Genomic DNA, 27,611 nt, shown 5'->3' on the forward strand with positions numbered 1-27,611 from the left:
CAAAATTAATCACAGACTTAAATATAAAGCCTGAAACTACAAAACTACTACTAGAAAACATACTAGAAAATCTTTGCAACCCAGGGTTACATAAATTTCTTAGGTACACCGCCAAAAGGAAGATCCCTAAAACAACAAATTGATAAAGAGGACTTTATTAAAATTTTAAATTTCTGTTCTTCAAAAGAAAGACACTGTTAAAAGCATGTAAAGAAATGCCACAGAATAATTGAAAACATTTGCACAACAGCTATCTGATCAAAGACTTGTATCCAGAATATCTAAGAACTCTCAGTAGTCAAGAAAAAGAAAACAAGACATTTTTCCAAAGAAGACATCCAGATGGCCAACATACACATGAGAAGATGCTCAACATCACTCATCATCAGGGAAATGAAAATCAATACCACAATGAGATATTACCTCACACCTGTGATTTTAGAATGGCTACAATCAAAAGCACAATAAACAAAACAAGTATGAGTGAGTATGTGGAGAAAAAGGAACACTTATGCACTGTTGGTAGGAATGTTAACTGGTGCAGCCACTGACAAAGACAGTAAGAAGCTTCCTCAAAAATTTTTTAAAAATAGGATTACCATATGACTCAGTAATTCCACTACTGGGTATTTACCCAAAGAATACAAAAACACTAATTCCAAAAGATATGTGCACCCCTGTGTTTACTGCAGCCTTATTTACAATAGCCAAATTATGAAAGCAGCTCGAGTGGCCACTGACAAGATGAATGGATAAAGAAGAGGTGGTACACACACACACACACACACACACACACACACACACCCCTGCAATACTACTCGACCAAAAAAAAAAAAAAAAAAAAGAATGAAATCTTGCTGTTTACAACAAAATGGATGGATCTAGAGAGTATAATGCTAAGTGAAATAAGTCATTCAGAGAAAGACAAATACCATATGATTCCACTCATACATGGAATTTAAGAAATAAACAAAGAAAAAAAAGAGATAAAAAAACAGACTCTTAAATATAGAGAACAAACGATGGTTATAGAGGGGAGGTGGGCGGGGGGGAGGGGAAATAGTTGATGGGGATTAAGAGTGCACTTATGATGAACACTGAGTAATGTACAGAATTGTGCAATCACTGTATTGTACACGTGAAACTAGTATAATACTCTACATTAGTTGTACTGGAATTTTAAAAATTAAATAAGCTATAAATAAATAAAAATTATCATTTTCAGCTCAAAAAACAATAAAAGAATAATAGTGCAAAAAGATAGATAGAAGAGGGGCGCCTGGGTGGCGCAGTCGGTTAAGCGTCCGACTTCAGCCAGGTCACGATCTCGCGGTCCGGGAGTTCGAGCCCCGCGTCAGGCTCTGGGCTGATGGCTCAGAGCCTGGAGCCTGTTTCCGATTCTGTGTCTCCCTCTCTCTCTGCCCCTCCCCCGTTCATGCTCTGTCTCTCTCTGTCCCAAAAATGAATAAAAGTTGAAGGAAAATTTAAAAAAAAAAAAAAAAAAAAAGATAGATAGAAGAGAATTTACCAACACGGTGTCGTAAAAAATCAAGGTGTAGAAATCAACAGCCATCACAAGTACAAATAAGAGCCAGATAGAAGATGTAATGGAAGAGAATGCCTTTCTTACCATAACCAGAAAACAAAATAAAAAAAGAAGATGAAAAAGAAAACAACCTAATAAAAACATGGGCAAAAGATCTAAACAGTTTACCAAAGAATGCCTATGTAAATAGCAAATAAGCTCACCAGTCATTAGGAAAATACACATCAAACCACAATATGACAGCACTTCTACCCGTTAGGATGGCTATAACCAAAAAGACAATAAGAAGTGTCGGCAAAAATGTGGAGCAACTGGAACTCTCACTAACTGCTGGTGGAAATTATACAACCACACTGAAAAACTGCTTGACAGTTTCTTTTTCTTTAAAAGCTGAACATATATCATATGATCCAGTCTTTCTACTCCTAGGTATTGACCCAAGAGAAGAGAAATCATGTGTCCATGCAAAAGCAAAGACTGTACACAAATGTTCATTAACAGCTTTATTTTTAACAGGCAAGAAAAAAAAAAATGAAAACAATCCAAATGTACATCAAGAAGACAAACAAATGATGGAATGTATTCAGCAATAAAAAACAATAAATATTGATAAACACAATTATCTCAAAATAACTATGCTAAGTAAAAGAAGCCAAACACTATATATTATTATATGACATACTATATAGTTATATGAAAATATAAAATGCAAATAAATCAATAGTGACAGAAAGCAGATCAGTGGTGGCCTGGATGGGGCTGTTGTTAAAGAGGGGCAAAAGGAAAGGATTACAACGGGAAACGAGGAAACTTCTTGAGATGGATGGATATGTTCATTATCTTGATATGTGGCATTCACTATATGTCAATTATACCTCAATAAAACTTTTCTAAAAACCCCATCCAAAATATAAGGCTTCCAAAATATGTTACCATAAACTAGAGAATAGATTTTACAGTAAGAGCATTTAATCAGTGAGCATTTAATGAGCAACTACTATATACAGAGCACTATGTTAGAAACAGTGGGGAATGTTCAACATGTTCTTCAACCTCAAAAGTTGACAGCTTAGTTGGGACATAAGACCTCCATGAGAAACAACTAAAAAACCAGTAAGTAGGCCTTTAAGAATAACACCCAATAAGCATCTTAGCAAAGGGTGACATTAGTAAAAAGTGAAAATGGCATTGCCAAAAAAATAAGACCTCAGCTCAGTCTTAAAGGCTGGAGAAAAGCTGAATAAGCAAGGAGAAGGAAAACAGCTGTTCTAGACTGAAGAAGGATTCAGAGGAACGACAGAGGCAGAAGTATGTGGGGTGTGTCCAGGGAGCGGCGAGTGGAGAACATACTTCTGGTACATGCAATAGCAGGGTGAAGCCCCCTCGTAAGGAAGGTAATGTTAGGCAGGAGGAGTTCATCTATCATGCAAAATGGAACGAGGATCCCTGGAAGCTTTTAAACCAAAAAGGCAACATGAGAATAGTCCCTTAGGAAAGTCAGACTGAGAGTAACAAATGGAAAAATAAGCAGGGAAGAAAAACAAGGGTGTAGATAACCCAGCAAAGAACAAGCTGAAATCTTTCGGTAGTAGAAGGGAGAGGGGGAAGCTACCGAACAAAAACTAGACAAGATTTAGTAGGACACTAGCTAGAGAGAGAGCAAAGAAAGAAATTGGAAAAGATTGCCTGAGATGGTGCTGACAGGCTTGGGATCAAGTAGGAAAAGTCTTATTAATTTTTATCAAAAGTAACAACTGCATTTGTTGGCCAAGCAGTTCCACATACAATGTCTTGCTCAGACTCAGTTATGCTGAATCTGAAATGATGAATTTACATCCAAACGCTGATATTCTACAGGTAGCTCTAGGTCAAGAGAAAGGTCAGGACTGGAAACAGAAACCTGGAGTCATTCCCAGAGAAGACACAGGTGAAGCAATGAGAAATACACTGACATTCCCACAAGAGTTTAAAAGAACATAATGGTATTCCTAAAAAGAGTATTAATATTCTCTTTGAACATTGCCCGTGGGCCTCTGAGAAAAGCTACATGTGTCTGTCAATACCAATCAACAAAAGATTCCTTTTCTTCATCACTGGCATGAAAAGATCAAAACTGTACCTCCTCTTGATACAGAACTTCTGAAGAGTTTCCGTCTTCTGATCCGGCTTGTTCTTCCTCTTCCCATCTTCATATCAAAACTGCAGTTTCTGTTCAGGTGCCCAATCTAATATAAAAGCTTCTTCTTTGCCTTTCCTTCCAGTTGTATGATAAGCACTGTTCTTTGCACCTACAAGGATTTGAATACACGAGCTTATATTATTTGCTAAACCATTTCTCTGTTTATGTACACAAACCGTTTATACTGTAAGCTAAATCATCATTCCTTATGCGGTAAGGGACTGCCCATTATACTGCTCCCTCTGAAACAGTTTTATGTTAAGGTCCTACTAAATGCTGATTAATCATCAAAATCCTCAACTATTTCACCACTGTGTGCTTTGGTGACTTATGTATCTCAATTCAAATCAACGTTTACTAAGCACCAACCTAACATACATGGAAAAAACAATGGCCATAAAGATTCTATAAGCTAGGTCTTAGAGGAAAAAAGAAAACATTCTGGGATGCCTGGGCGGCTCACTTGGTTGAGTCTGACCCTTGATTTCAGCTTACGTCATAATCTCACAATTCATGAGCCCCGCTGCGCTGACAGCCAAGAGCCTCCTTGGGACTCTCTGCCCCTCTCTCTCTACTCCTTCCCCACTCGCACACACATGCTCCCTCTCTCTAAGCAGTTTGGTTTTTCTTTAAATGCTCTTTCAATGTGAAGTAAATAATTTCTTCTTAGAACTAGGATCGTGAAATCAATAGAAGTAAATGGGAGTTTGCAACAAATTACAGAGGAAATGACCACCAAGAAGTCAGACAAAACAAAGAAATGATCGGGAAATCTACACTGACTATTGGAATATTACTCAGCACTCAAAAAGAATGAAATCTTGGGGCACCTGGGTGGCTCAGCTGGTTAAGCATCCGACCTCAGCTCAGGTCATGATCTCACTGTCTGTGGGTTCTAGCCCCACATCAGGCTGTGCTGACAGCTCAGAGTCTGGAGCCTGCTTTGGATTCTGTGTCTCCATTATTCTCCGCCTCTCCCCTGCTCACACTCTGTCTCTGTCTCTCTCGCTCTCTCAAAAATAAATGTTAAAAAAAAAATTTTTTTTAAAGAATGAAGTCTTGCCAATTGCAACAATGATTTCCATATGTGGAATTTGTTTATTTATTTTTGAGAAAGGGGGAGAGGGGCAGAGAGAGAGAGGGAGACACGGAATCCCAAGCAGAGTCCAGGCTCTGAGCTGTCAGCACAGACCCGACCCAAGGCTCAAACTCAAGAACCCTGAGATCATGACCTAAGGTGAAGTGTGATGCTTAACCAACTGAGCCAGTTAGGTGCCCCAACATATGTGGAATTTAAGAAAGCAGATGGGGACACCTGGGCGGCTCAGTTAAGAGTCTAACTTCAGCTCAGGTCATGTTCTCCTGGCTCATGGGTTCGATCCCCGCATCAGGCTATGTACTGACAGCTCAGACACTGGAACCTGCTTCGGAGTCTGTGTCTCCCTCTCTCTCTGCCCCTCCCCTACTTGCATTCTGTCTATGTCTCTCAAAAATAAATAAACATTAAAAAAAATTTTTTAATAAAAAGAAGCAAAGCAGTGAACATCGGGGGAGGGAGGGAAAAACACAGGATAATAACAGAGAGGGAAGCAAATCATAAGAGATTCTTAAAGACAGAGAACAAATTGAGGGTTGGTGGAGGGGAGGTGGACAGCGGGATGAGCTAAATGGGTGATAAGAATTAAGGAGGGAACTTGCTGGGTGTTACTGTATCATTAAATTATTAATCATTAAATTCTCCTGAAACCAGTACACTATATGTTAATTAACGTGAATTTAAATTTTAAAAAATGTTATTTTCCTGCTAAAAAATGACCACTGCAGTTTCTACATGGTACTTCTTTGGAAGCATAAAAAATGAAATCCATTAAGCACACCAGCATGATACAGACAATGGAGTGGAGTATTATGCAGCCATTAATAAGAGGAAGGTATGCACCGTGTTCAAGATACATTAAGTGAAAAAAATTAAGCTGCAGAATATTCAATGATCCCGTTGGGGTTGGCTTTTGACGCATCCTGTACGTTTATAAAACAAGAGGATTTAAGGAAGGTTGTTCCAAAGACGTGCCCGGGCAGGGGGCCTTTACTATTACTTTGGCAGCCTCCTGCTCTCTGCCTTACCTATGTCTCAACACATAAGTGACACAACAGGAATATTCCTTAGGGGCGGGCATATGTATGCAGCGTAACCACACGACTGCTTTTAAACTCTTGGACTCATAAACACCGGACGGAAACGAGGAAGAAGTCCTGGCGCCACGGCGACCCCACCCCCGCAGGGGAAGGCTCGCCGATCTACCCAGAGTCCCGAGGCCAACCGCGGCCCGTCCCCTCCGGTGCCCAGCGCTCCGCCCGCACCCGGACGCCGGGTGACAGCGCGACGAACGCCACGGGCCTCGCTCCCACAGGCACGGACTCGCACGGGAGGCCGGGTCTCGGCCCCGGCGGTACGAACTCCCGGCCGCAGGCTCCCGCGCACCCCCAGCGCGACTCGACCGCGGTTGAAGGGGCTACACCCGCTGAGGGATGGCCAGGTGACGGGGGTGACGGCCGTCGCAGCGTAACGCCAGGCCTGGTGGGGGTCTGCGAGCTGAGCTGTTCTCTTCACCCCGAACAGTGAAAACATACGGAGAGCTCCAGCGCTCCCCGATCCCGGGACCGGGACCCCGGGTTCACCGCTTTCCGTCTCCCCGTCGGCCTTCCGGCTCACCTCGCGGCGGCGGCGCCGGGCACACCGCACGAGGAAACCAAAATCAGCGCGCCAGACAAACGTGGGTTAAGGCAAGAGCCCAGCGGCACACGGAGACGTCGAGCTGCCACGCCCGCTTCGAGTCCTGACCAACCCAAGTCCTCGGGCGACCCGCGGAGCTCTAGCGGTGCTGTAGCCCCCGCCTCCTGGCGTGCGACTGCGCCTGCGCCTTCGTGTGCGCGTGCGCCCGGGTTCCCGGAAACGCCACGGCCGCTCCGCCCCCCACGCCGCGCCGGGGTCAGGGGTAAGAAAATCCAGCGGTTCCCGGGCAGGGAAGCTGAGCTCCATACAGCTGGCCTGCGGAGTCCTTCCTTCCCTAATAGAGGGGACGAACCTCCTCCGGCGTGCGTCCCGGCCCGGCCCCTAAAGCCGCCAGGCCCCGCCTGGTCCCTCTATCCACCGACTCGGGCCGAGGTAGCGTCCTAGCAGACAGCGTCAGGCCCTACCTGCCAACCTTTGCCTTGACCCCGCCCTTCCCTTCCCCGGCCGACCCGGCCTCGCCCCTTTACTCGGTTAGCCCCGCCCCACTTCACGTTCTTTAGAGTAGCTCTCCCGGTACCATCTCTACCGAAGTTCAAGTCCTTCCTGGATATGGAGCTCAATTTCTGCTTCCTCCCCCGCCTTGATTGCCATCTATGCTTAGTGACTTGCTTCCAGAGAGTACATTGTGGAAAGGGGAGAATATTAACTACAGTGGAGAAACCTGGCTGATACTCCCTGGTCACGTGATGAGGATTAATAGTAATCATGTTGACGCTGGGTTCACCATATGTAAGAAGGGTAGTTCATCTCTGGTATTCCTCCCGACACCTCATAACCCCAGTTCTTCCTTGCGGAAAATACTAGACAAACCCAAAAACACCCGACCATGTACATTGACAAAAGCTGTCAAGTTCGTGTAAAGCAAGTGAACTCTGAGAGTCTCTCATTAGGCGGAGAAAATTAAGGAGACATGACAGTTACATGTAATGCGGTATTCAGGAGGGCATCCCGGAAAGGAAAAAGGGTTCTAAGGGGAAAGCTAGTAAAATCCAAATAAAGCACGGAGCTTAGTCAATACTACTGTTCCATGTTGCTTCCTTGTGACCAATAATAGTAAGAGTCTAATAATAGAATTCGATGAGGAGTATATGGAAGTTCTCTAGTACATTTGCCACTTTGCAGCAAATCCATTCTAAAATTACGTTTATTGAAAAGTAAAAGGGGGACCGCAAAACGTCGGTTCAGATTTGAATCTATGATTCATGCCGTCATCAAGGATCAAGGCTCTTTCTAATTTTCACCTGTAGTTTGCTTCCTCATGGTGTCAAGACAGTGTTTCTGCAGCTCCAGCATCACGATCTCACACAAATGCATTCAAGACAGGAAGAAAAGGATCACATGAAACAAGTATTTTCCTTTCATGAAGGAGGAAAATAATGTCTACTACCGTTTTCTAGATGGGAATTGACAAAGATGCTCCGCTTCAGCGAACTCAAGCCAGGCTGCTCTGAGGCTGCTTCTCAACTAGACCTCAACCCTGGCCTACGAAAAGTACAAACTCAGAACAACTGGTTTCATCCACTACCCGCCCCCTACACACACAAATTAAAAGACTTAGCATTATATTTTCAAAAAGCAAACACTAACATAGTTTCTAATAGCTCACAGCCACATCCTTAAGGTGATCCAAGCCCTCTATCAAAAGAATATCTGTTTGGGGGCGCCTGGGTGGCACAGTCGGTTAAGCGTCCGACTTCAGCCAGGTCACGATCTCGCGGTCCGGGAGTTCGAGCCCCGCATCAGGCTCTGGGCTGATGGCTCAGAGCCTGGAGCCAGTTTCCGATTCTGTGTCTCCCTCTCTCTCTGCCCCTCCCCTGTTCATGCTCTGTCTCTCTCTGTCTGAAAAATAAATGTTGAAAAAAAAAAAAAAAAAGAATATCTGTTTGTTCTAACCAACAATTGATAATGGGCCCTTCAGCACCCTTTATTAGAGGATTTACTAAAAAGGATTCACAATCTGAGTCCTTCCTCTGTCCATGTGAGGTATAAATCTATCTCTTACAACTCAGTAGTGTCTTTCTTAAGGATTTGAAATGTAATCATCAGAAAAGATAGGGCCTCTGTCTCCCAGTCTCTGTGTAGCCCACACAGCTGGCCTAATGGCATTTACACTAACACACTCTTGGTAATTCTTCATTTCCCTGACTCTACTCAAGCCCCTCCATTCCCCCTCTCTGTGCCCTTATTCTCCCTTTAAAACACTCAGCCACCTCCATACAAATCCAAGTTAAGTTCATTTCACGCTGGACCCAATTTCCTGTTTCAGTAGTATATTACTGATTAAAATCTGTCCTTACCACCTTAGCCAGTATCCAGCGTTGTTTATCTTTGATAAAATTAAGTAAATTGCTTAGATTTTCATATCTCCTAAGCAGCTCCGTCACAATTTGATTCCGGGAATTAAAATTCATGCACCACCCTTTTAAGAAGGCTTATTGAACATCTATATAAGCTTAGAATGTAAGAAGAAAAGCCAGTGTCAGAGTTCTGTGAGGGTAAATAATCGTGGGCAAGGGAAGACCCTAAGAGCTTCATAACTTGTCATTTAACAATACTGTTTCCCTACATCTTTTATGTTAGTAGACACCATAGAACTGGGTACTTTAGGACAGAACAACTGCTTTTAACCAGTGGGTAGAAAAGATGTGGATTTATTCCACAAGTTAAAAGACATGATAGGGGCGCCTGGGTGGCGCAGTCGGTTAAGCGTCCGACTTCAGCCAGGTCACGATCTCGCGGTCCGTGAGTTCGAGCCCCGTGTCAGGCTCTGGGCTGATGGCTCAGAGCCTGGAGCCTGTTTCTGATTCTGTGTCTCCCTCTCTCTCTGCCCCTCCCCCGTTCATGCTCTGTCTCTCTCTGTCCCAAAAATAAATAAACGTTGAAAAAAAAATTAAAAAAAAAAAAAAAGACATGATAAAAATTCTTTCTCCATATAGCAGCCAGGATGATCTCAGACTTGACTCACAACTAACGAGTATCTTCCATGCTAAACACCAGCAGTACTAACAGAGATCTGGGGCCTTCATCTTTACTCTTTTGTTTTCTTTCTCAAGTTGTTCAGAGGTCAGACAAGGTGCTATGTATGGAAAGTGGTGGTGGCCTCGCAGATACACAACCAGGATCAAGACCCAAACGTGACGGGGAAAAAAAAGATAAAAATCATCAAAACAGAAATTAATTCACTGGCTTTAAATTAGCATGCTTTTCAAAAAAATAAAGTTTCAAAACATTTCCCATACTTAAATCTGTCCTTTCCTTTGTGATGCTTCCCCTGTTCTTATGCTTACAAAGTCCTTTTCCCACAAATTTTAGTTATTTTTCCTTACACTTGTTTTATGGTTACATTTATAAAACTATACATTTAAAAAGTGAGAAAGCACTTTTTTGTCTTGTTAGAAATTAATCAGTGTACCTTATGCAATCATTTTTGGGATAATTCTTTCTTACCCCCATAATTGTTAATACCACTTTCATCATAAGCTAAATTCATATTTCCATGTGATATTTTATGCATTGCATTTTCTTGAGCATCCTGCGTCATTGGCCATCAAGTCTTGTGTTGGTACAAGTACCAAAGGGCTAAACAAATCAGGCAGAAAATATGATTCGTGGTCCTCTTGTTTTGCCTTTTGAAACAGCAGGCCTCTCACCATGCCCAAAGTTCCCTGCACACTATGTACTATCTCTGTGGCTTAATTTAGTGAATTTAATTCATCCCACTTCCTTTTCACACTGGATCACCCCAAGTATAGAAGAAAGTAGGGAGTGGTGTGGAGGGAGGCCAGCAAATGACAGACCAAGTATACACTTTGATAAAGGAGAAAATCCAAAACAAAGCACTTAGTTATCTTGAGTGAAAAAAAAAAAAAAAAGATCCCCAAAGGTTACACTACACAACTCCATCTCTATACCATTTTTGAAACAATAAAATTTTTAAATGAAGAACAGATTACTGCTTCCCAGGGAATTGAGTGGAGGCGGGGGTGGGCAACAGAGAGATGTTTGGCTATAAAAAAGCAACAATGGGGATCTTTGTGCTGATGGAAATGTTTTCAACATCTCTAGTGGTGGACAGACAAACCTAAGCATGTGATAACATTGTATAGATCCAAATACACAAGTAAAAGTAAAACTGAGGAAATCCGAATATGATTGATGGATTGTTCTCATGTGACTATCCTTATTATGATATCCTACTACATTGTTGCAAAATTTTACCATAGATGAAAACTGTGTAAAGCGTAAGGAATCTCTGTATCTTTTTGCATATAGACTGCTATATGCAAATCTGCAATTACCTCAAAAATTTGGGTCAAAAAGAAGCAAAGGTGTTTCCCAAATTGTTTGTTTTTTGCAACTAATTGGAAACCCACCTTGAATTGCAACATAATTGGAAACTATCTAAAGCACTGCTTGTAACTTTCTGTTGTAATGGAGATACTATAGATCTGCATTATCCAAAACAGCAGCCACTAATACATGTGACTACTAGGCTTGAAATATGGCTAACGTAACTAAGCACTGAATTTTAAGTTGTACTATTTTGATTAAATTTACGTTTAAATAGCCACTCATGGCTATCATACCAGGCAGTGCAGAAATGAGATTTGGTTTCATAGTCCCCTTTTCCTCTGTTGTAAATAAGAAATAAGAGGGGCGCCTGGGTGGCTCAGTCGGTTGAGCGTCCGACTTCCACTCAGGTCACGATCTCACGGATTGTGAGTTCGAGCCCCGCATCGCGCTCTGTGCTGACAGCTCAGAGCCTGGAGCCTGGAGCCTGCTTCTGCTTCTGTGTCTCCCTCTCTCTCTGTCCCTAACCCACTCGCATTCTGTCTCTGTCTCTCTCAAAAAATAAATAAACATTAAAGATTTTTTAAGAAAAAAGAAAATTCATTTCCCACCATTGACCTAATTTATGAACTTCTTAGGATCCATTTCCTCGCTTTAAAATGGGGAGGGACGCCTGGGTGGCTCAGTTGGTTAAGTGGCCTACCTCAGCTCAGGTCATGATCTCCGGATTCACAGGTTCAAGTCCCGCATGAGGCTCTGTGCTGACAGCTCAGAGCCTGGAGCCTGCTTCAGATTCTGTGTCTCCCTCTCTCTCTGCTGCTCCCCCGCTCACTCCCTCTCTCTCTCAAAAATTAATAAACATTAAAAAAAATAATAAAAAATAAAATGGGGAAAATAAGATGCACCCTGACAAGTTATTTTGAATGTAAGAAAGGGCTTCAACCCCCTCCTTCCACCTGTACACTGCAGAACCTGCATATAAGTAACCTGATGACCCTGCAAGTGTCGAGGGAGGTAACCCTGTAACGATTTAGTGACTGTTCCCCACTCTAATGTGAAAACCAACCAAGGACAAACCGGTAGATTTGCTTTCACATACTTAGGGAAGAAAACAACACACACTTGATCTCCTAGCTTATTCCACAACTATAGTTCCAAACACTTCAAGAGATTTTTTTTCCTCACCCGGAAAAACAAACAAAAAAGTCCCTACAAATGCCCTATTTGTTGAATTACACAAGTCAATGGTTGAATAGTTGAGAGGATACAAAGAAAAACCCTTGGAGAACCAGGGATACAGGCTCAGTTTAGACTCACTGAGGGACATGGCCAAATAGAATGATTCTCTCCGCTGCCAGGCGGGCAGCTACCTAACCAGCCTCTGCCACCCACCGGCCCTTCCCATTCTCTACCACCCCTGGGAGGTTCCCGGGAAGCCACGCCCTAAGGGGGAGGTGCGTCCCGCCCGCGCGCCCCTAGCGCCCTCTAACCTCGCGCAGGCGCGCCGAACTTTGTGCATAAACTCCAGAGACACCGGGCGCCGCGAACGCCTTCAGAAGGTCCGCTCCCCGCGCAAGTACTTCGTGCACCCCACGCGCAACCATGTCGTCACACACCCGCGTGGCTCTGGTCACCGGGGCCAACAAGGGCATCGGCTTCGCCATCGTGCGCGACCTGTGCCGGCAGTTTTCGGGGGACGTGGTGCTCACGGCGCGGGACGAGGCGCGGGGACAGGCGGCAGTGCAGCGGCTCCAGGCCGAAGGACTGAGCCCCCGCTTCCACCTGCTGGACATCGACAACCTGCAGAGCATCCGCGCCATGCGCGACTTCCTGCGCAAGGAGTACGGGGGCCTGGACGTGCTGGTCAACAACGCGGGCATCGCCTTCAAGAGTAAGGGGATGGGGGCACGCAGGGATCTGGACACCACCGAGCACCTCCAGCCAGGGTGGGCTGCATCTGTTGGGGAAATCGCTGCGGTGGGGCTCTCAGCGCCCGTGGCGTCCAAAATGGCTCCGTAGGGCTGAAGGAGGGGTGGGGGAGAGGGGTGGGGCTGGAGCCAAGTCCCAGGGGAATCACAGCGCTTTTCATCCAGAGTGACCTTTGTGTTTCCTGAGACTCCTCGGATTCTTTCCAGGTTGTCACAGGGTTTCTCTGGGATTGGATTTTAGGGCAGTTGGGTGGATTTTTAATGCATTTTGAAATAAACAAGAAAATGGCACAAATTGGTGAACACAGATCCCGTGTGTGCCCCCTTCACCCACCCTCCCCAAGATGGTGCCATCCTACAACATTCTACAACCTTATCAAATGAGGACACTGTCACTGGCACAATACTATGAACTAGAGGCCAGTTTTACAAAAAATTCACCACATTTCACATGCACTTTTCCTTCATATGCCGTTCTGTGGAATTTTTACCACATGACTGCTATTAACGCTAATCTCTTTCTCCCTGAAAGCTAATGATCCGACACCGTTTCATATTCAAGCAGAAGTGACGATGAAAACCAACTTCTTTGGTACCCGAGACGTGTGCACAGAACTGCTGCCTCTAATGAGACCCCAAGGTAGGTGTGACAAGGGACACAGGCAGTGGTGTTTCTGGAATGATCTTGCCGCTGCCTCTATGACTTCATCTACGGGCCCTGCTCCCTCTCCCAGCTCAGCCACACTGGCCTCCCTGCTGTGTCCCCACCTGGACAGGTGCCCTTCCCCTCAGGACTCTGTACACACGTGTCCAGCACTCAGCAGTGCCCTCTGTCCCACTGGCCTTTCACAACTGGCTTCTTCTTCTCCTTTATATCTTCATTCCAAACTCTCCTCCCAGAGGCCTTTTTCTGGCTCTGTGTCCTCACAGGTGCACTTCCCTGGGGATTTCTTCCTGGACCCTTCCTTCTCCCTCTCCCTCCCTCTGAGTGATCTTATTCAGGCTAGTGGACTCTTCCCTATCCAAACTTGTTAGGGCCCCCTAAACTGTCACCTGCCTAGAACATTCCCAGAGCCCCAGACACACATAGTTCTCCTCCTGCCTCTCTTTCTCCTCAGGACGCCCTGCCCAGGCCAGGTGCAGATCCCTCCCCATTGCCTCCAGAAGGCCTGCACACTCACATGTGCCACAGATGGCCACAGGCCAGTGGTATATCTCCAGGCAGATGAGGCAGCTCTACTGTCCCTCAGGCCTGCTGTCACCTGGAGAGGCCTCCACACCACTGCCTCTGTCCAGGCCTGCTCAGGCTGCCTATATGCACATTTTTTTCAATAAGCATACGTACAGTACTATATATGTTCTTTTATTTACGATTTTCTTAACCTGTTCTCTACCTTACTTTATTGTAAGAATACATCATGTATGTTAATCGACTGTTTATGTCATGGATATGCCTTCAGTCAAAATCAAACTATCAGTAAACTTCTGGGGAAATCAAAAGTTAATGTAGATTTTTCTACTGCATGGGGATTCAGCAATTCCTAATCCCTGGGTTGTCAAGGTTTAACTGTATTTGGATCAGGAAGCACAAAACCAGAAGTAGTTAGCAATGCTCCATCGACAGGTGCTCAGGGAAGGACTATTATACAGAAAAACCCAGAATTGAAGGAAGAAAATTATTGATTGAATGTAACTTCAAGCTTAGTTGGTTGTTTGTGATCGGTCGTCCTTAGGTTTCAGTTTTGTAAGTTTGAGGCATTTACAGGCATTGATTTTGGTTTGCTACATATGCCACCAGGGTATTAGAGCCACTGCAAACTAATGGCCTCCTTGTTTAATTAATTTAGCAGTATAGAAATTAGCTGACAGGTAAATCCAGTTTTTTATCAGGCTTGTCATTTTCCATCAGTATTACATCCTGAGCAGACGGTCACTCAGTCTTCCGGTACATTTGCTCATCATTCTCCATAGCATCATATGATTCGTTTATAAATGGTAGTTGAATATTACTAAGAAGTCCAATGTGACACCACGTCACAGTGCAGTAGCACATCTAACAGAAAAATAAGAATCAAGAGATGCTGGCACATTGCTAGAGTCCCACTTGGTCACTCACAGTTGGTTCGGTCCATATCACATGAGCAAATCTGCCACAGAGATGTCACTCAGGTTCTCAGGCCTACATTCATCCTTGTGAGCATGTTCTTATAGGAGCCATTTCCGATTTCCTGTGGAGCATCTGCTCGGCGCCCTCCCCACCAGAGCATTTCTCAGGCATCATTGGAGACATTATGGGTATAACAAGTTTAGGACCGTCCTGTCCTTGACTCATGCAGGCAGTCTTCATTAATGCTCACAGCAAACTCATGATACTTCAGTGGAAATTTTCTAGTACCAAATCTTAGCGAAACTGGAATTCATCTTTCTTTGCCCTTCTCCATAACATTTTGTGTTGTATTTTAGGCAGAGTGGTCAATGTGTCTAGCATAGTGAGCCTCAGATCGCTTAAAAACTGCAGCCCAGGACTGCAGCAGAAGTTCAGAAGTGAAACCATCACAGAGGAGGAGCTGGTGGAGCTCATGAACAAGTTCGTGGAAGACACAAAGAACGGGGTGCACAGGAAGGAGGGCTGGCCTGATACTGCATATGGAGTGACAAAAATTGGTGTCACGGTCCTGTCCAGAATCCATGCCAGGAAACTGAGTGAGCAGAGGAGAGGGGACAAGATCCTCCTGAATGCCTGCTGCCCTGGGTGGGTGAGAACAGACATGGCTGGACCTAGAGCCACTAAAAGCCCAGAAGAAGGAGCAGAAACCCCCGTCTACTTGGCCCTTTTGCCCTCAGATGCTGAGGGACCTCACGGGGAGTTTGTTATGGAGAAGAAAGTTGAACAATGGTGAACCGAATTCATGGTTCCATCTATGGGGCCGTCTGTGAAACCCCCTCCCTTGCCCAAAAGAACTCTTTCCCTGTCAATACTATCCCTATCCAAAACAAAACAAAGTGTAAAATATCCCTACTTGTATTTGAGTAGTCTGCTAATTCTGTGAAAGATTTTTTATTTTAGCTGTGAAAAGGCAGAGAAAAATGAAATCAGTGAAATAACACCAGAAATGAATAAATGGTTCTTTATAAATGCCTGTTTGTACAGACTGTATATGCTAAACCAGCAGAAAAATCTAATACACCTAAGTAGATGAGGAGAAGTTATAGTCTAGTTCAAGAGTAAGCAAACATTATAGAAAGAGACAGATAGTAATACTTTTAGCTTTGCAGGCCACACAGTCCCTATAAGATCTACTCGGATCTGCTGTTGTAGCTGAAAGAACCCAGAGCCAACGCATAAGCCAATGAGCATGGTTGGATGTGCCAGGGAGCATTTTCCACCAGCCTCTGGTATAACCTGGGCAACACATCTGCTGTGATCTCTTAAAATACCGGATTCCTTGGGAAAAACAATTGCCACGTGTGAAATAGGAGTGAGAACACAAGATACATCCATACGGCGATCTGAGACAAGGGGAGGAACTGAGTATAGATTGGGTGTAGATCATGACTCCCAAGTGACTCGCTCCAGGACACCAAAGTGACAGAAGATTCTTCCTGCCCAAACCAAGCCTGGCTCCTGTGGGCCTGAATGAACACCCACCACCTGCCTCCCTTCACAGGAACATCCCTGTTCTAAAGATGCTTCTACTTACTGATTACATTTCTTTATATATATATATATATATATATATATATATATATATATATATATATATATATATATATATATATATAAAGTTTATTGTCAAATTGGTTTCCATACAACACCCAGTGCTCATCCCAACAGGTGCCCTCCTCAATGGCCATCACCCACCCTCCCACCCCCCCCCCAATCAACCCTCAGTTTGTTCTCAGATTTTAAGAGTCTCTTACTTTTCACTCTTCACCAGGGATTTTCAGGCTTACCCAAATGAAAGGTGACAGACCCAGAAAGCAAGGGTAGGGTCCGTATTTTAAAAGTTTTTCACTTCAAAGGGGTGAATCATTTCCTCCCTGTGAGCTTGTATTTCTAATCTGACCATGAGGAAACTCAATGTGTAGAGCAACACAATAGAATCTCAATTACTACTTTGGCAATGCATCACAAACATCTTTTTTTTTGATACCATAAAAATAACACCATATATGTAACATTTATTTACTGTGACCTTGGAAGAACATAAAAAATAGGCAATTTAGGCAAATGGGATTATATAACCATTAAACATTCTAAGCAATGTGTCAGCCCTCAGTGACCTTCATAAACATTCCCTCCCTCTCAGGGCCCACTGGCAGTCACACTGAGGGAGAAGCCCAAAAGTTAGGACAAGACCTAATTCTCTACTTCTCCCTCTTGAATTTCTCTTTAAAAAGCACAGGGATCTTGTCCCCAAAGGCAGTTCTGTGTAAGCAACTAAACTGAATTTTGGAAAGAAAGCAACCTTATCCATTCTGCAGAGGAAGAAAGGACACATGCTCATGACAATATCTGTGCTCCTTTTTTTCTGCTGGGGTTTTCCCAAAATAATTTTAGTTCACCTACCATGAATCTCAACCCCATATAAATCCATGACCAACCACCTTTATTTTGGGGAGCACAGCATTCCAACCAGAACCAATGCTGGGCCTAGAGGAGGGATCCTAAGAGGACACAGTGCAGCCCCAGGGGAGACAGATTTGGTATAGAGAGCCTTCTGGTACCTTCGCTGTAACTTTCTTGAAAGGATGAAGGCGGGGCCTAGTGTTCTAGGAGTCACAGCACTGAATACCAGCACACAGTTCTGGGTCCAGGCCTCCGCACCACTGGCCCTCTGTGTGGCCCACAACACCATCCGCCCCACACACAGGGCCTCCCTAGCACTCCACACAGTCATGCCGTCACACATCCCACGTGCCACTGGTGACTGGGAACAACAAGGGCATTGGCCTCGCCATCGCACGCGACCTGTGCCGGCAGTTCTCCAGAGACGTGGTGCTCACGGCACGGGACGAGGCGCGGGGACGGGCGGCCGTGCAGCAGCTCCAGGGCAAGGGACTGAGTCCGCGCTTCCACCTGCTGGACGTCGACGACCTGCAGAGCATCCGCGCCCTGCGTGACTTCCGCGCAAGGAGTACGGAGGCCTGGATGTGCTGGTGAACAACATGGGCATTGCCCTTGCTAGTAAGGACATGGGAAGGCCAGGAGACCTCCCTTAGGGGACCAGCCAGGGTGAGTTTGGAGCTGGTGTCTGAACCGCTGCTGTGGGGCCATAGCTCCGAGGGGATCAAGAACACCCACCCTAGGGAAGAAGATAGACTGGAGGCAGAGGGAGAGAGGACCCTCCAGGAACTGCAAGCCTTTTCAGCCAAAGGACCTTGGCATTGCCATAGATCAGACTCTCAGGGACTTCACCTGGGTTTTTTGCATGTTTCTCTCTTTGAGAATCTCCATGAGTCTTTTGTTTGTTTATTTGTATATTTTGAGAGAGAGAGAGAGAGAGAGAGAGAGCAGGGAGGGGAAGAGAGAGAGGGAGAGAGAGAATCCCAAGTAGGCTCCACACTGTCAGCACAGAGCCCAATGTGGGGCTTGAACTCAAACTGCAATATCATGATCTGAGCAAAGTCAGACGCTTAACCGACTAAGGCACACAAGTGCCCCTCTCCATGAATTTTGACTGATTTTGAAATAACACAACAAATCCCACAGGGTCATATGCAGAGATGCCTTGTGCACCCTTACCTTAGCTTCTTGCAATGGTGCCAAATTACAAAGCTAAATAGCATCACTGCGTGAGATAATTCCCTTTGGAACAAAGTGTACACTAACCTACACACTTGAAAATTGACCAGATTGCACATACAACAAAAATGTTACTGTCACTGCATGGAATCTTCTTAGAAGGCTACTACTTACTAACCTACTCTCTTTCTCCCATACCAGCTAATGATCACACACCCTTACATATTCAAGCAGAAGTGACGATGAAAACAAACTTCTTTGGTACCCGAGACGTGTGCACAGAACTGCTGCCTCTAATGAGACCCCAAGGTAGGTGTGACGACTTACAGCAGTACTGTTTCTGGAATGATCTAGCCCTGCCTCTCTGACCTCATCTACGGGCCCTGCTCCCTCTCCCTGCTCAGCCACCCCGGCCTCCCTGCTGTGTCCCCACCTGGACAGGTGCCCTTCCCCTCAGGACTTTGTACACACGTGTCCAGCACTCAGCAGCGCCCTCTGTCCCACTGGCCTTTCACAACTGGCTTCTTCTTCTCCTTTATATCTTCATTCCAAACTCTCCTCCCAGAGGCCTTTTTCTGGCTCTGTGTCCTCACAGGTGCACTTCCCTGGGGATTTCTTCCTGGACCCTTCCTTCTCCCTCTCCCCCCCTCTGAGTGATCTTATTCAGGCTAGTGGACTCTTCCCATCCAAACTTGTTAGGGCCCCCTAAACTCTGTCACCTGCCTAGAACATTGCCAGAGTTCCAGACACACATAGTTCTCTTCCCGCTTCTCCCTCTCCTCAGGATGTCCTCCTTTCCCTCCTCAAATCCCAGCCCTCCAACCTCCCCCCGCCCCACACCTCTACCTAAAACTCTAACACACATCTAGATAACACTTGTGCTTTCCCAATATAATCCTGGTCACAGACCCCACCATCCACCCTCCATGACAAATGAGGTCACCATGCCCACCTCCTGATTATCACTGACCAGGTCCTAACAGTTGCCCTATGGATTTGCCCCCAACCTTCTCCATCCCAACTCTCCAACAGAGACTCAGCTGTCATTTCTGGACAATTGTAACCTTCCAAAGAGACGCTACTTCTTCAGTCTTTTCCTTTCTGGTTATTCCCTGTACTTTCTGGGTGCTCATTTACTCCCAAAAGTCCAAGACCAAAGCCCAATCCTGAGCGTAGCTTCTAGGGATCTCTGTCATCAGACCTGCCAAAGTCCAGGCCCATCAGTTCCCCTCACCTTGTTCAATGTTTGCACAAAACAAACTGCTATAATTCCCTGGTTGTAAACCACTTTAATATTTACCTCCACGTTAATATGATGGGAGAACCACCACTCATTTAGTACACTGAGTAAGTGAGGTGACACTTTTAGAAAGATTAGGGTGTCTGGCCTGAGTGAGCACACGCGTATACAGTTTACTCTCAGTTCTGCCCCCACTGCCTCTTCATTCCTGGAAATTTCTACTACTTCTCCTTCTACCACTGGTTTCACCGGCACCCAAAGGGCGGCTCTCAAATGTCCCCTGACCCCTTTACTCACCATAAGGTTGATGTGGGACGAGTTCCTTGTGCCAGCATCACACTTCCTACACGTATCCCTTAGAAGGCAAAACTCACTTCTGGCCGATTGTTTTCTCACCTGCAGAACAGTGTGGGTGCCTGCTGTGTATTTGGTCATGGACCAGAATGAGAAATGAGTGTTCTCCTGCATTTGCTGAGGCAGGCTCTAATCAAACAATTGATCCTGACTCGGAAAAATTAGACTCAGGGACCTAGAAATGCAAGCTATACTCTCAGTGTAAGAGCAGGGTTTTCTTGACTTTGAAAATAGGAGAGTTCTTCCATTGTTTGGGGGGATGGCAGCCACAGCAGTTACCATAACTTTACATGTTACCATAACTTTACACCCTTTAGCAAGACTATCTGGGAGAAATCCTAGCTAGCATAACCAAAAGCAAATACTTTCCCACCTCCCACCTACTTTGGAAACCAGGATAGAAAGAACAATCTTGAATGACGTCCACCAGATCTCTCTAGTTCAGAACCTATTCAAAAATCCAATGTCTGCTTCCAATGTCTGCTTTGGTTTTTGGCATGAAAGGACAAACCAAAAGACAGAATCGTGAACCTAAGGTCACAATAGTATATGTTCATTCTTCTTACTTTTTAATCCTTTCTTCAAAAAGAGTTTTACTGAAATAATTTAGCCACAAAAACAAAATACTAAGAATCTACAACACCCAGGTGCCCACCACCAGTCTTAACCAGGCAATCAGTATCAAGGTCATGTAAACCCTTTCCCACATTCTATATCATTTCCCTCCCCTTCCCCGCAAATTCCTATTCCTGAATGAGAAGGATACTCTCTTTAAAAGGATAAGCTGTTGTTCCTCTTTATTGTCTTTATCTATGGTTTTATTTCAAAAAGATACTAAGATATAAACATCTCTAAGGAATTGAGCAAACTGGAAATCTGAACATTGCTGTTCATCAGATATTAGCTTAAAGTACTAGGTGGAAATACAGTCTTGTTAACGCTGCACTTATCAAGGAAACCTTAAAAAAGGTGTTCTCAACCTTCATTTGAAAAGGTACTGCTTTGCAATATCCTTAGTCTGAAACGCCACTAGAGGAATTTGCTTGGAAAATTACAATAGTAAACGTAACTCACTCACACACACCCCCTGACATATTGGTTCTAGAAAGGATAGGTGGCTGGGCATTCTAGATGTGATGTACTGGGCATCTTATATATGGTGCCCATTAATAACATGGAGGAATAATGAATCTCAAGGTCACGAGCACAGCTGGTTGCAGACTGAGGTCATGGGACATCCAAACTAGTGGTTCTTCCCACTACTCAAGGTCCTCAAATCATTTTTACTTGATCCCCCTCTCCAAATGAAGCCTTACCTGGTAAGTTTAGAGAAACAAAATAAGGACTCTGCTTGATTGGGCCTATGTCTTCCTCGTCTCAGGGCCCCAGGTACCTCAGGGAAAACCACAGGAGGCACATTTAAAACCCTGAGGTGTTTTGTGAAAACCCTCTATCAGTCCAGAGACTTAACAACTGGTCCTCTTGATATCAGAAAACATGAATCTTCCAGGGAATGTGATGAATGTGAAATCATCAAAGGTCACAAGAACCAGCTTGAACTTATAGACTCTGAATAGCCTTGAGAATCAAGTAATGCACTTGAAATTTGTGACCCCCAATGAGATGATATCTAAAATACCCTGCATTGTGTAGATCACTGTGGCTCTGCTTGGGGACAGTGAGATTTGGAGAGTAGGAGATAGTGAGAGATTTCCTAACAATAGATCCCTGGTCACATACAGAGTAATGGTCTGGATAAACTGTAAGCCCAACACACACCCCGGCCCCACCAGCACAAGAGTCCTTTCTTACCTGGGTAATGTGCTTTTCATAGTCACTGTGACAGGGCAACTGTCACACTACCTCACACACAGTGTCACATACTTATAGTCACACATACAGTCTCTGTCTCACGCACACTCCCATTCACATACATATCACACACTGACATGAACTCACACACCCTTAGCACAAGGACGCTGGGATGGTCCATACACTTCTTAGTATATAGGCTGCGTGCATTCCGAAATGACACCTGAAAGCCATGAGTCCACGCTGACGACAAAAATGTTTGGATCAGAGTCTTTGCTGTATAAACTCCACAAGTGCTTCCCATTCCTTCTCATGTGATTCCTGTCCTGAGCTGTCAGACCAGAAGCATCTACCATCTCTCCCAGTTCTAGGAGAAGCCCCCTGACAGCCACCCTGCCCACTTGGGGATGTGCTCAGTGCATGGGACAGGCCTGAGGAAGAGGGTTTGGTTGCAGCATCTACTACCAGGAATTTACCTACAAAACCTTTTACTCCCCATCACGCTTACAGGTAAGCATTTTCACAGCTGATACTAGACTTCCTGAGATAGAAAATAGAGAATAGAAAAGAGGTCATCACTTCATTACAAACAGCCTACAGAACGTTAGTAGAGTTTTCCATTTACTATCTATACTAAACGTACTTAAGAAACTGGCTCCACACCCTAGGGAGTAAATGCAGCAGTCTTTCTACTATAGCAGTTGCCCAATGTTGGTTCCTCTACTTTTGTCTTATTTCACACACTTCTGTTCTTGAAACTTCAAATCGTTAATATATGTTACTTCTGTTGTGAAAGAGGCAAATGATTTTTGAAAATGAAATAAACTAGTGAGAAGTAATAAAATCGGAGAGCTGCTTACTAAAACATTTAACTTTTCTAAAAATATTGTTTAATGTTTATTTATTTTTGAGAGAGAGAGAGAGAGAGAGCTGTCAGCATGGAGCCAACGCGGGGCTCGAACTCACAAACCACAAGATCATGACCTGAACCAAGATCAAGGGTCAGACATTTAACTGACTGAGTCACCCAGCTGCCCCTAAGTTCCATTAATCTTAGCTTAGTATGTTGTAGATGGAAGGAAGTATGGAGTAACTGACTCCTTTCTCAAAGGTATTCATCTTAGAAACCTGTTACATTAATAAGACAGTTTCTGCAATTCATTTTAATTATCTCTAAACACCACCAATGAGAATCACAGGGTCATGCATTATCTCTTACACTGAACTTGTATGGCACTGGCATTCCTTAGTGGGATGGAGCTCAGAGTTAAGTGACCATGACTGTCTTACCCAGATATTTACATAAAATAGGGATAGTTCCCTAATTTATTGAAGCTCTTATTGTTCGTAAATTCTCATAATTTTTCTATTAGGCTAAAGATACTCATGTAGATGGAAAAATAGTAAACTATTTATACATGTCAATGTAAGTTCACTTTTATGAATAATAACTATATTTTTGAAAAAGAATTAGTGAGAACTGTGAGATTGCTTTACACTTTTAACCACTTTACTGAGATACAATTCACATATCATACACTTTACCCATTTCAGGTATGCAATTCAGTGGAATTTAGTATATGGACAGACTTGTGGAACAATCACTGCTTTAAGATTAGCACACTGTCATCACCCCAAGGAGAACCTGTGCCCTTAGCACCAGCCCTCTTTTCCCACAATCCACTGCCTGAAGCACCTCTAATCTATTATCTGTCTGATCATCTACTTCTCTGGACATCCCATTTATAGAGAATCATATAATGAGTAGTCTTTTGTGACTGGCCACTTTCTTTTGGGTAATGTTACCAAGATTCATCCATGTTGTAGCATTTCTTTTTATACTATCTTTTTAACATTTGACTGTTCCATTGCCCCTTCCCATAACTATATTGCCTGGTGTTTTCTCACTGCTCCCAAGTTGATGAAATTCCAACATAGAGAAAATACCACACACCTTAGCCCACTGAGGTGATTTGTTTTTACCTGGTTATATCAGAGGGACAGCCCACAAAACACATGCAGTCTGTTCTTCTTCAAAAGGTCATCACTAAAATGATCAGTTGTTTGTTGGTTAATATGCACTTGTTCATAGAGCACTGCCCATGGGACCATAAGATGTTAAGATGGTTCCAAAGGGGATCTGTGAAGAAAAGTGGCTCTCTACTCATGATTGCAGTGAGCACTGACTTACCTTCTGATAGCACGTTCCTGTATAAGTCACTTTCTTTTCTTTATGGGACATCTGGGCACTGCACACCCCATTAGATCATTTCTCTGACGTCCTCTGAGACATTATGAGTCTTGCAAGGTTCAATATTGGATTTTGTCCTTCATTTATATAGGAAGACTACATTCACACTCCTAGCAAACTGGTAACTGTCTCCCAAATGGGCAAATCTAAGCGATTTTGGTATTCATCATTCTTACACATGCGATTCTACGTGACCATTTGTGTTGTATTTTAGGCAGAGTGGTCACTGTGTCTAGCATAACAAGCTTCATAGTTCTTAACAACTGCAGCTCAGAACTTCAGCAGAAGTTCAGAAGTGAGACTATCACAGAGGAGGAGCTGGTGGGGCTCATGAACAAGTTTGTGGAAGACACAAAGAACGGGGTACACAGGAAGGAAGGCTGCCCTGATATGAAAGTACTCACATATGGAGTGTCAAAGATGGGTATCACTGTCCTGTCCAGAATCCATGCCAGGAAACTGAGTGAGCAGAGGAGGGGAGACAGGATCCTTCTGAATGCCTGCTGCCCTAGGTGGGTGAGAACAGACATGGGTGGACCTACAGCCATTAAAAGCCCAGAAGAAGGAGCAGAGACCCCCGTCTACTTGGCCCTTTTGCCCTCAGATGCTAAGGGACCTCACGAGGAGTTTGTAATGGAGAAGAAAGATGAACAATGGGGACCCCCCTCTCAGTTCCCTCCATGGGTCCCATTATGATACTTCCATGATATGAACAAAAGGACTACACTGTTAACAATGTTCATATCAGAAGAAGTAGAAGAAGAAGGAGGAGGAAAAGGAGGAGGAGGAAGAATCACTGTCCATACTGAGTACTTAAATTGAATTGGCTACTAATTCTGGGAAGTCTTTTGTGATTTCTTCTGTGATACATGAGAAGAAAAAGTGGAATTAATGCCAACCAACAATGAATGAACATCATAGATGAATAAACAATTATAAGTAAATGTCCATGTGTGCAGATTGTTTCTTGCCAACCAGCCCCAAAGTCTAACAGACCCTAAGTTAGGTCAAGAGAAGGGACAGTTTAACTCAGGTGTTGGTAAACATTAGTGAAAGAGCCACATAATGAATATTTTTGCCTTTGCAAGCCAGTGGTCTCGAATCAAATCTGCTTTTGTAGCTTGAAAGTCACCAGAGACAATATATAAACCCATGAATAGGGCTAGATTTCCCTAACTAGCATACTTTATCAGCCTCTACTACAAAATAGACATTGTTGTGGTCTCTTTAAATAGCAAACTCATTGGGGAAAAAAAACCCCACAATTGCAAGGTGTGAAATGGGAGTGGGCACTAGAGGTGCATCCATAAGACAACCTGAGACAAGGAGGAAAAGTGAATAAGGATTGGTATCAATGGATATGAAAGAATTACTGTCAAATCTCAAGGTGAATGCGCTATTCATGTAAGGAGAAATGGTCAAGTCTGTAACATTAACACGGTCCAGCAAAATCTCTACAGAAGGTGAAGGATAGTAACATACTCATCACTACTGAGGCTAGTTTGGAGGACACATGGGTGTCCACAGTCCTATTCTTTCCACTTCTCTCTTTGAAAGCTTTCAAAACAAACATCTGGAAATGAAAAGATCCTGGCTCTGCCACCTATGGGTTGACCTTGAGCAAAATCCTGCATGTTGCTGTATGTCAATCTCCTCAAGTGTACAATTCGGGGGAAGTCTTAGGATTTCCATGAAGAGCAAAGGAACTAATACAGGTGAACAGGCTGAAAACAAGGGCGGTGCAAATTGCCCTCCATAGGCATCCCCGGACTGGGACCTGACACATCCAGGGCCCTGAGGGGAGCTTCTTACTGCCACACACCCAGCCTGGCTCCCTAGGGGCATCCGTGAATGCCCACCACCTCCCACCCCTCACAGAAGCATCCAGATTGTTCAGACTCCCTCCTCTCATGATTATTTTTCAGTCTTCACCAGGGGTTTTTAGGCTGACAGAAATGAGAACTGATAGGCCCTGCAAAGCAAAGGCACGGTTTTGTTTTTTTCCTTTAAGTTTATTTGGAGAGAGAACATGAGCAGGGGAGGGGAGATAGAAGGGGGAGAGAGAGAATCCCAAGCAGGCTCCTTACTATCCTCACAGATTCCGAGGCACAGCACGATCTCACAAGTCATGAGACCAATACCTGAGCCAAAATCAAGAGTTGGACGCTCAACTGACTGAGCCACCAAGGTGCCCCATGGGGTAAGGTTTCTATTTGGAAACGGGTTTCCTGTGGGGCGCCTAGGAGGCTCAGTCGTTAGAGCATGGGACTCTTGATCTCAAGGTTGGTAGTTGGAACCCCACGTTTGGTATAGACATTACTTAAAAACAGCCTTTTAAAAAATAAAATGAAATAAAAAATATAAGTGAGGTTTCCTTTAATGTTTTCTCTTCAACAAGGCTGTTAATTTCCTCCCTGTTAGCTTGTATTTCTAAAATGAACCTTGAGGAGTATCAATATCAAGGACAAGACATATCACGTCTACTGCTAGTTTAGAAATATATCCCAGCATCACAGGTCTTTTTTCCTCAATACTTTAAAAATAACACCTAATTACATATAATACTTATTAAATGTGACCTTAAAGAAAACAAAAAAGTAGGCACTACAGGAAAACGGGATTGTGTAACCATTAAATTAAACATTGCAATCATTGCCTTGGCCCACATGAACTTCATAAACATTGCCTCATCTGGGGGCACACTGGGACTCACACTGAGGGAGGAGCCCTGCCCACACCCCAGTCTCAGCACAGGACCTAAATCTATTTCTCACCCTTGAGATTCTCCTAAGAAAGCAAGGAGATCTGTATGCTCAATACCGGTTTTGTTGTATGAACAATTTCACTGTATCTTAGAAGGCAACCATTCCCATTCTGCAGATGAAAGGCCTATTCCCAAGATAATTGCTCTCTTTTTCTCCTATAGAGGTTCTCCCAAAATTGTTCCCTCAAAAGCTATGAAACTTTAGCATCCTTTTAATCAATCACCCACAACCTTTGTTTTGGGAAGCACATCAGTACTCCTCAAAGCACTGCTTGGCTCAGAGGAGGGATCCTAAGAGGACAGAATCCTAGTTGGGCTCAGAGTGCAGCCCCAGGAAGGACATATCTGGAATAGTGTTATTAGGGAACCTCCTGGAACATCTGGTCCCTGCTTTCATGGAGGAACGGAGGCAGCGCCTGGGCTCTAGGAATCACAGCACTGGATCCCAGAACACAGTTCTACTGGCATCTCTGACTGTGGCCAGGCCTCCGCACCACTAGCCCTCCGTGTGGCCCACAGCACCATCAGCTCCACACACAGGACCTCGCTAGCCCTCCACACAGCCATGTGTTCAGACACCGTGTGGCACTGGTGACCAGGGCCAACAAGGCATTGGCTTCTCCATCACGTACAACCTGTGCCTGCAGTTCTCGGGCAACATGATGTTCATAGTGCTGGATGAGGCGTGGGGACAGTCGGCTGTGTGA

The 27,611-nt window shown here is 44.3% G+C and overlaps 3 protein-coding genes across 14 annotated transcripts in view; 2 read left to right on the forward strand and 1 right to left on the reverse strand.

The window, feature by feature from the left end:
* The window catches only part of SETD4 (SET domain containing 4), a 71,366-nt gene extending 64,449 nt beyond the window's left edge, over positions 1–6,917 (reverse strand). For 9 of the 12 annotated variants that reach the window (XR_007155755.1, XR_007155756.1, XR_007155757.1 and 6 more), the window contains exons 1-2: positions 5,850–5,958; positions 3,666–3,834 (exon numbers count right to left, since the gene is read on the reverse strand). Coding sequence is in view for 8 of the 12 variants with exons in the window: in XM_047875794.1 (XP_047731750.1) it covers positions 3,666–3,738 (73 nt within the window). In the remaining 4 variants the exon portion in view is untranslated. Of the gene's footprint in view, positions 1–3,665; positions 3,835–5,849; positions 5,959–6,356; positions 6,624–6,811 lie in introns of those variants that run through there. The other 3 variants (XM_047875793.1, XM_047875791.1, XM_047875792.1) reach the window with 3 other exon arrangements.
* Positions 6,918–12,290: 5,373 nt separating this feature from the next.
* Positions 12,291–15,875, forward strand: LOC125175207 (carbonyl reductase [NADPH] 1). The gene is made up of 3 exons (XM_047875567.1): positions 12,291–12,700; positions 13,270–13,377; positions 15,201–15,875. Exons 1-3 carry the CDS (start codon positions 12,412–12,414, stop codon positions 15,635–15,637), a joined length of 834 nt encoding a protein of 277 aa, XP_047731523.1. The 5' UTR covers positions 12,291–12,411; the 3' UTR covers positions 15,638–15,875.
* Positions 15,876–17,489: 1,614 nt separating this feature from the next.
* On the forward strand, positions 17,490–25,084 carry LOC125174566 (carbonyl reductase [NADPH] 1-like). The gene is given in 5 exon segments (XM_047874071.1): positions 17,490–17,495; positions 17,623–17,863; positions 17,866–17,925; positions 18,685–18,792; positions 24,355–25,084. Coding segments are annotated over 5 exon segments (897 nt in total). The 3' UTR covers positions 24,837–25,084.
* The last annotated feature ends 2,527 nt before the right edge of the window (positions 25,085–27,611 follow it).

The sequence above is a fragment of the Prionailurus viverrinus genome, chromosome C2 (assembly GCF_022837055.1).
Source record: "Prionailurus viverrinus isolate Anna chromosome C2, UM_Priviv_1.0, whole genome shotgun sequence".
Taxonomy (NCBI): Eukaryota; Metazoa; Chordata; class Mammalia; order Carnivora; family Felidae; genus Prionailurus; species Prionailurus viverrinus.

What these genes read in the sequence shown, in the direction of transcription:
- LOC125175207 (XM_047875567.1), top strand. Translation starts at nt 12,412, where the DNA reads ATGTCGTCACACACCCGCGTGGCTCTGGTCACCGGGGCCAACAAGGGC. An exon ending in CGCGGGCATCGCCTTCAAGA is followed by an intron (nt 12,701 to 13,269) that starts GTAAGGGGATGG and finishes TCTCCCTGAAAG; the next exon opens with CTAATGATCCGACACCGTTT. An exon ending in GCCTCTAATGAGACCCCAAG is followed by an intron (nt 13,378 to 15,200) that starts GTAGGTGTGACA and finishes GTTGTATTTTAG; the next exon opens with GCAGAGTGGTCAATGTGTCT.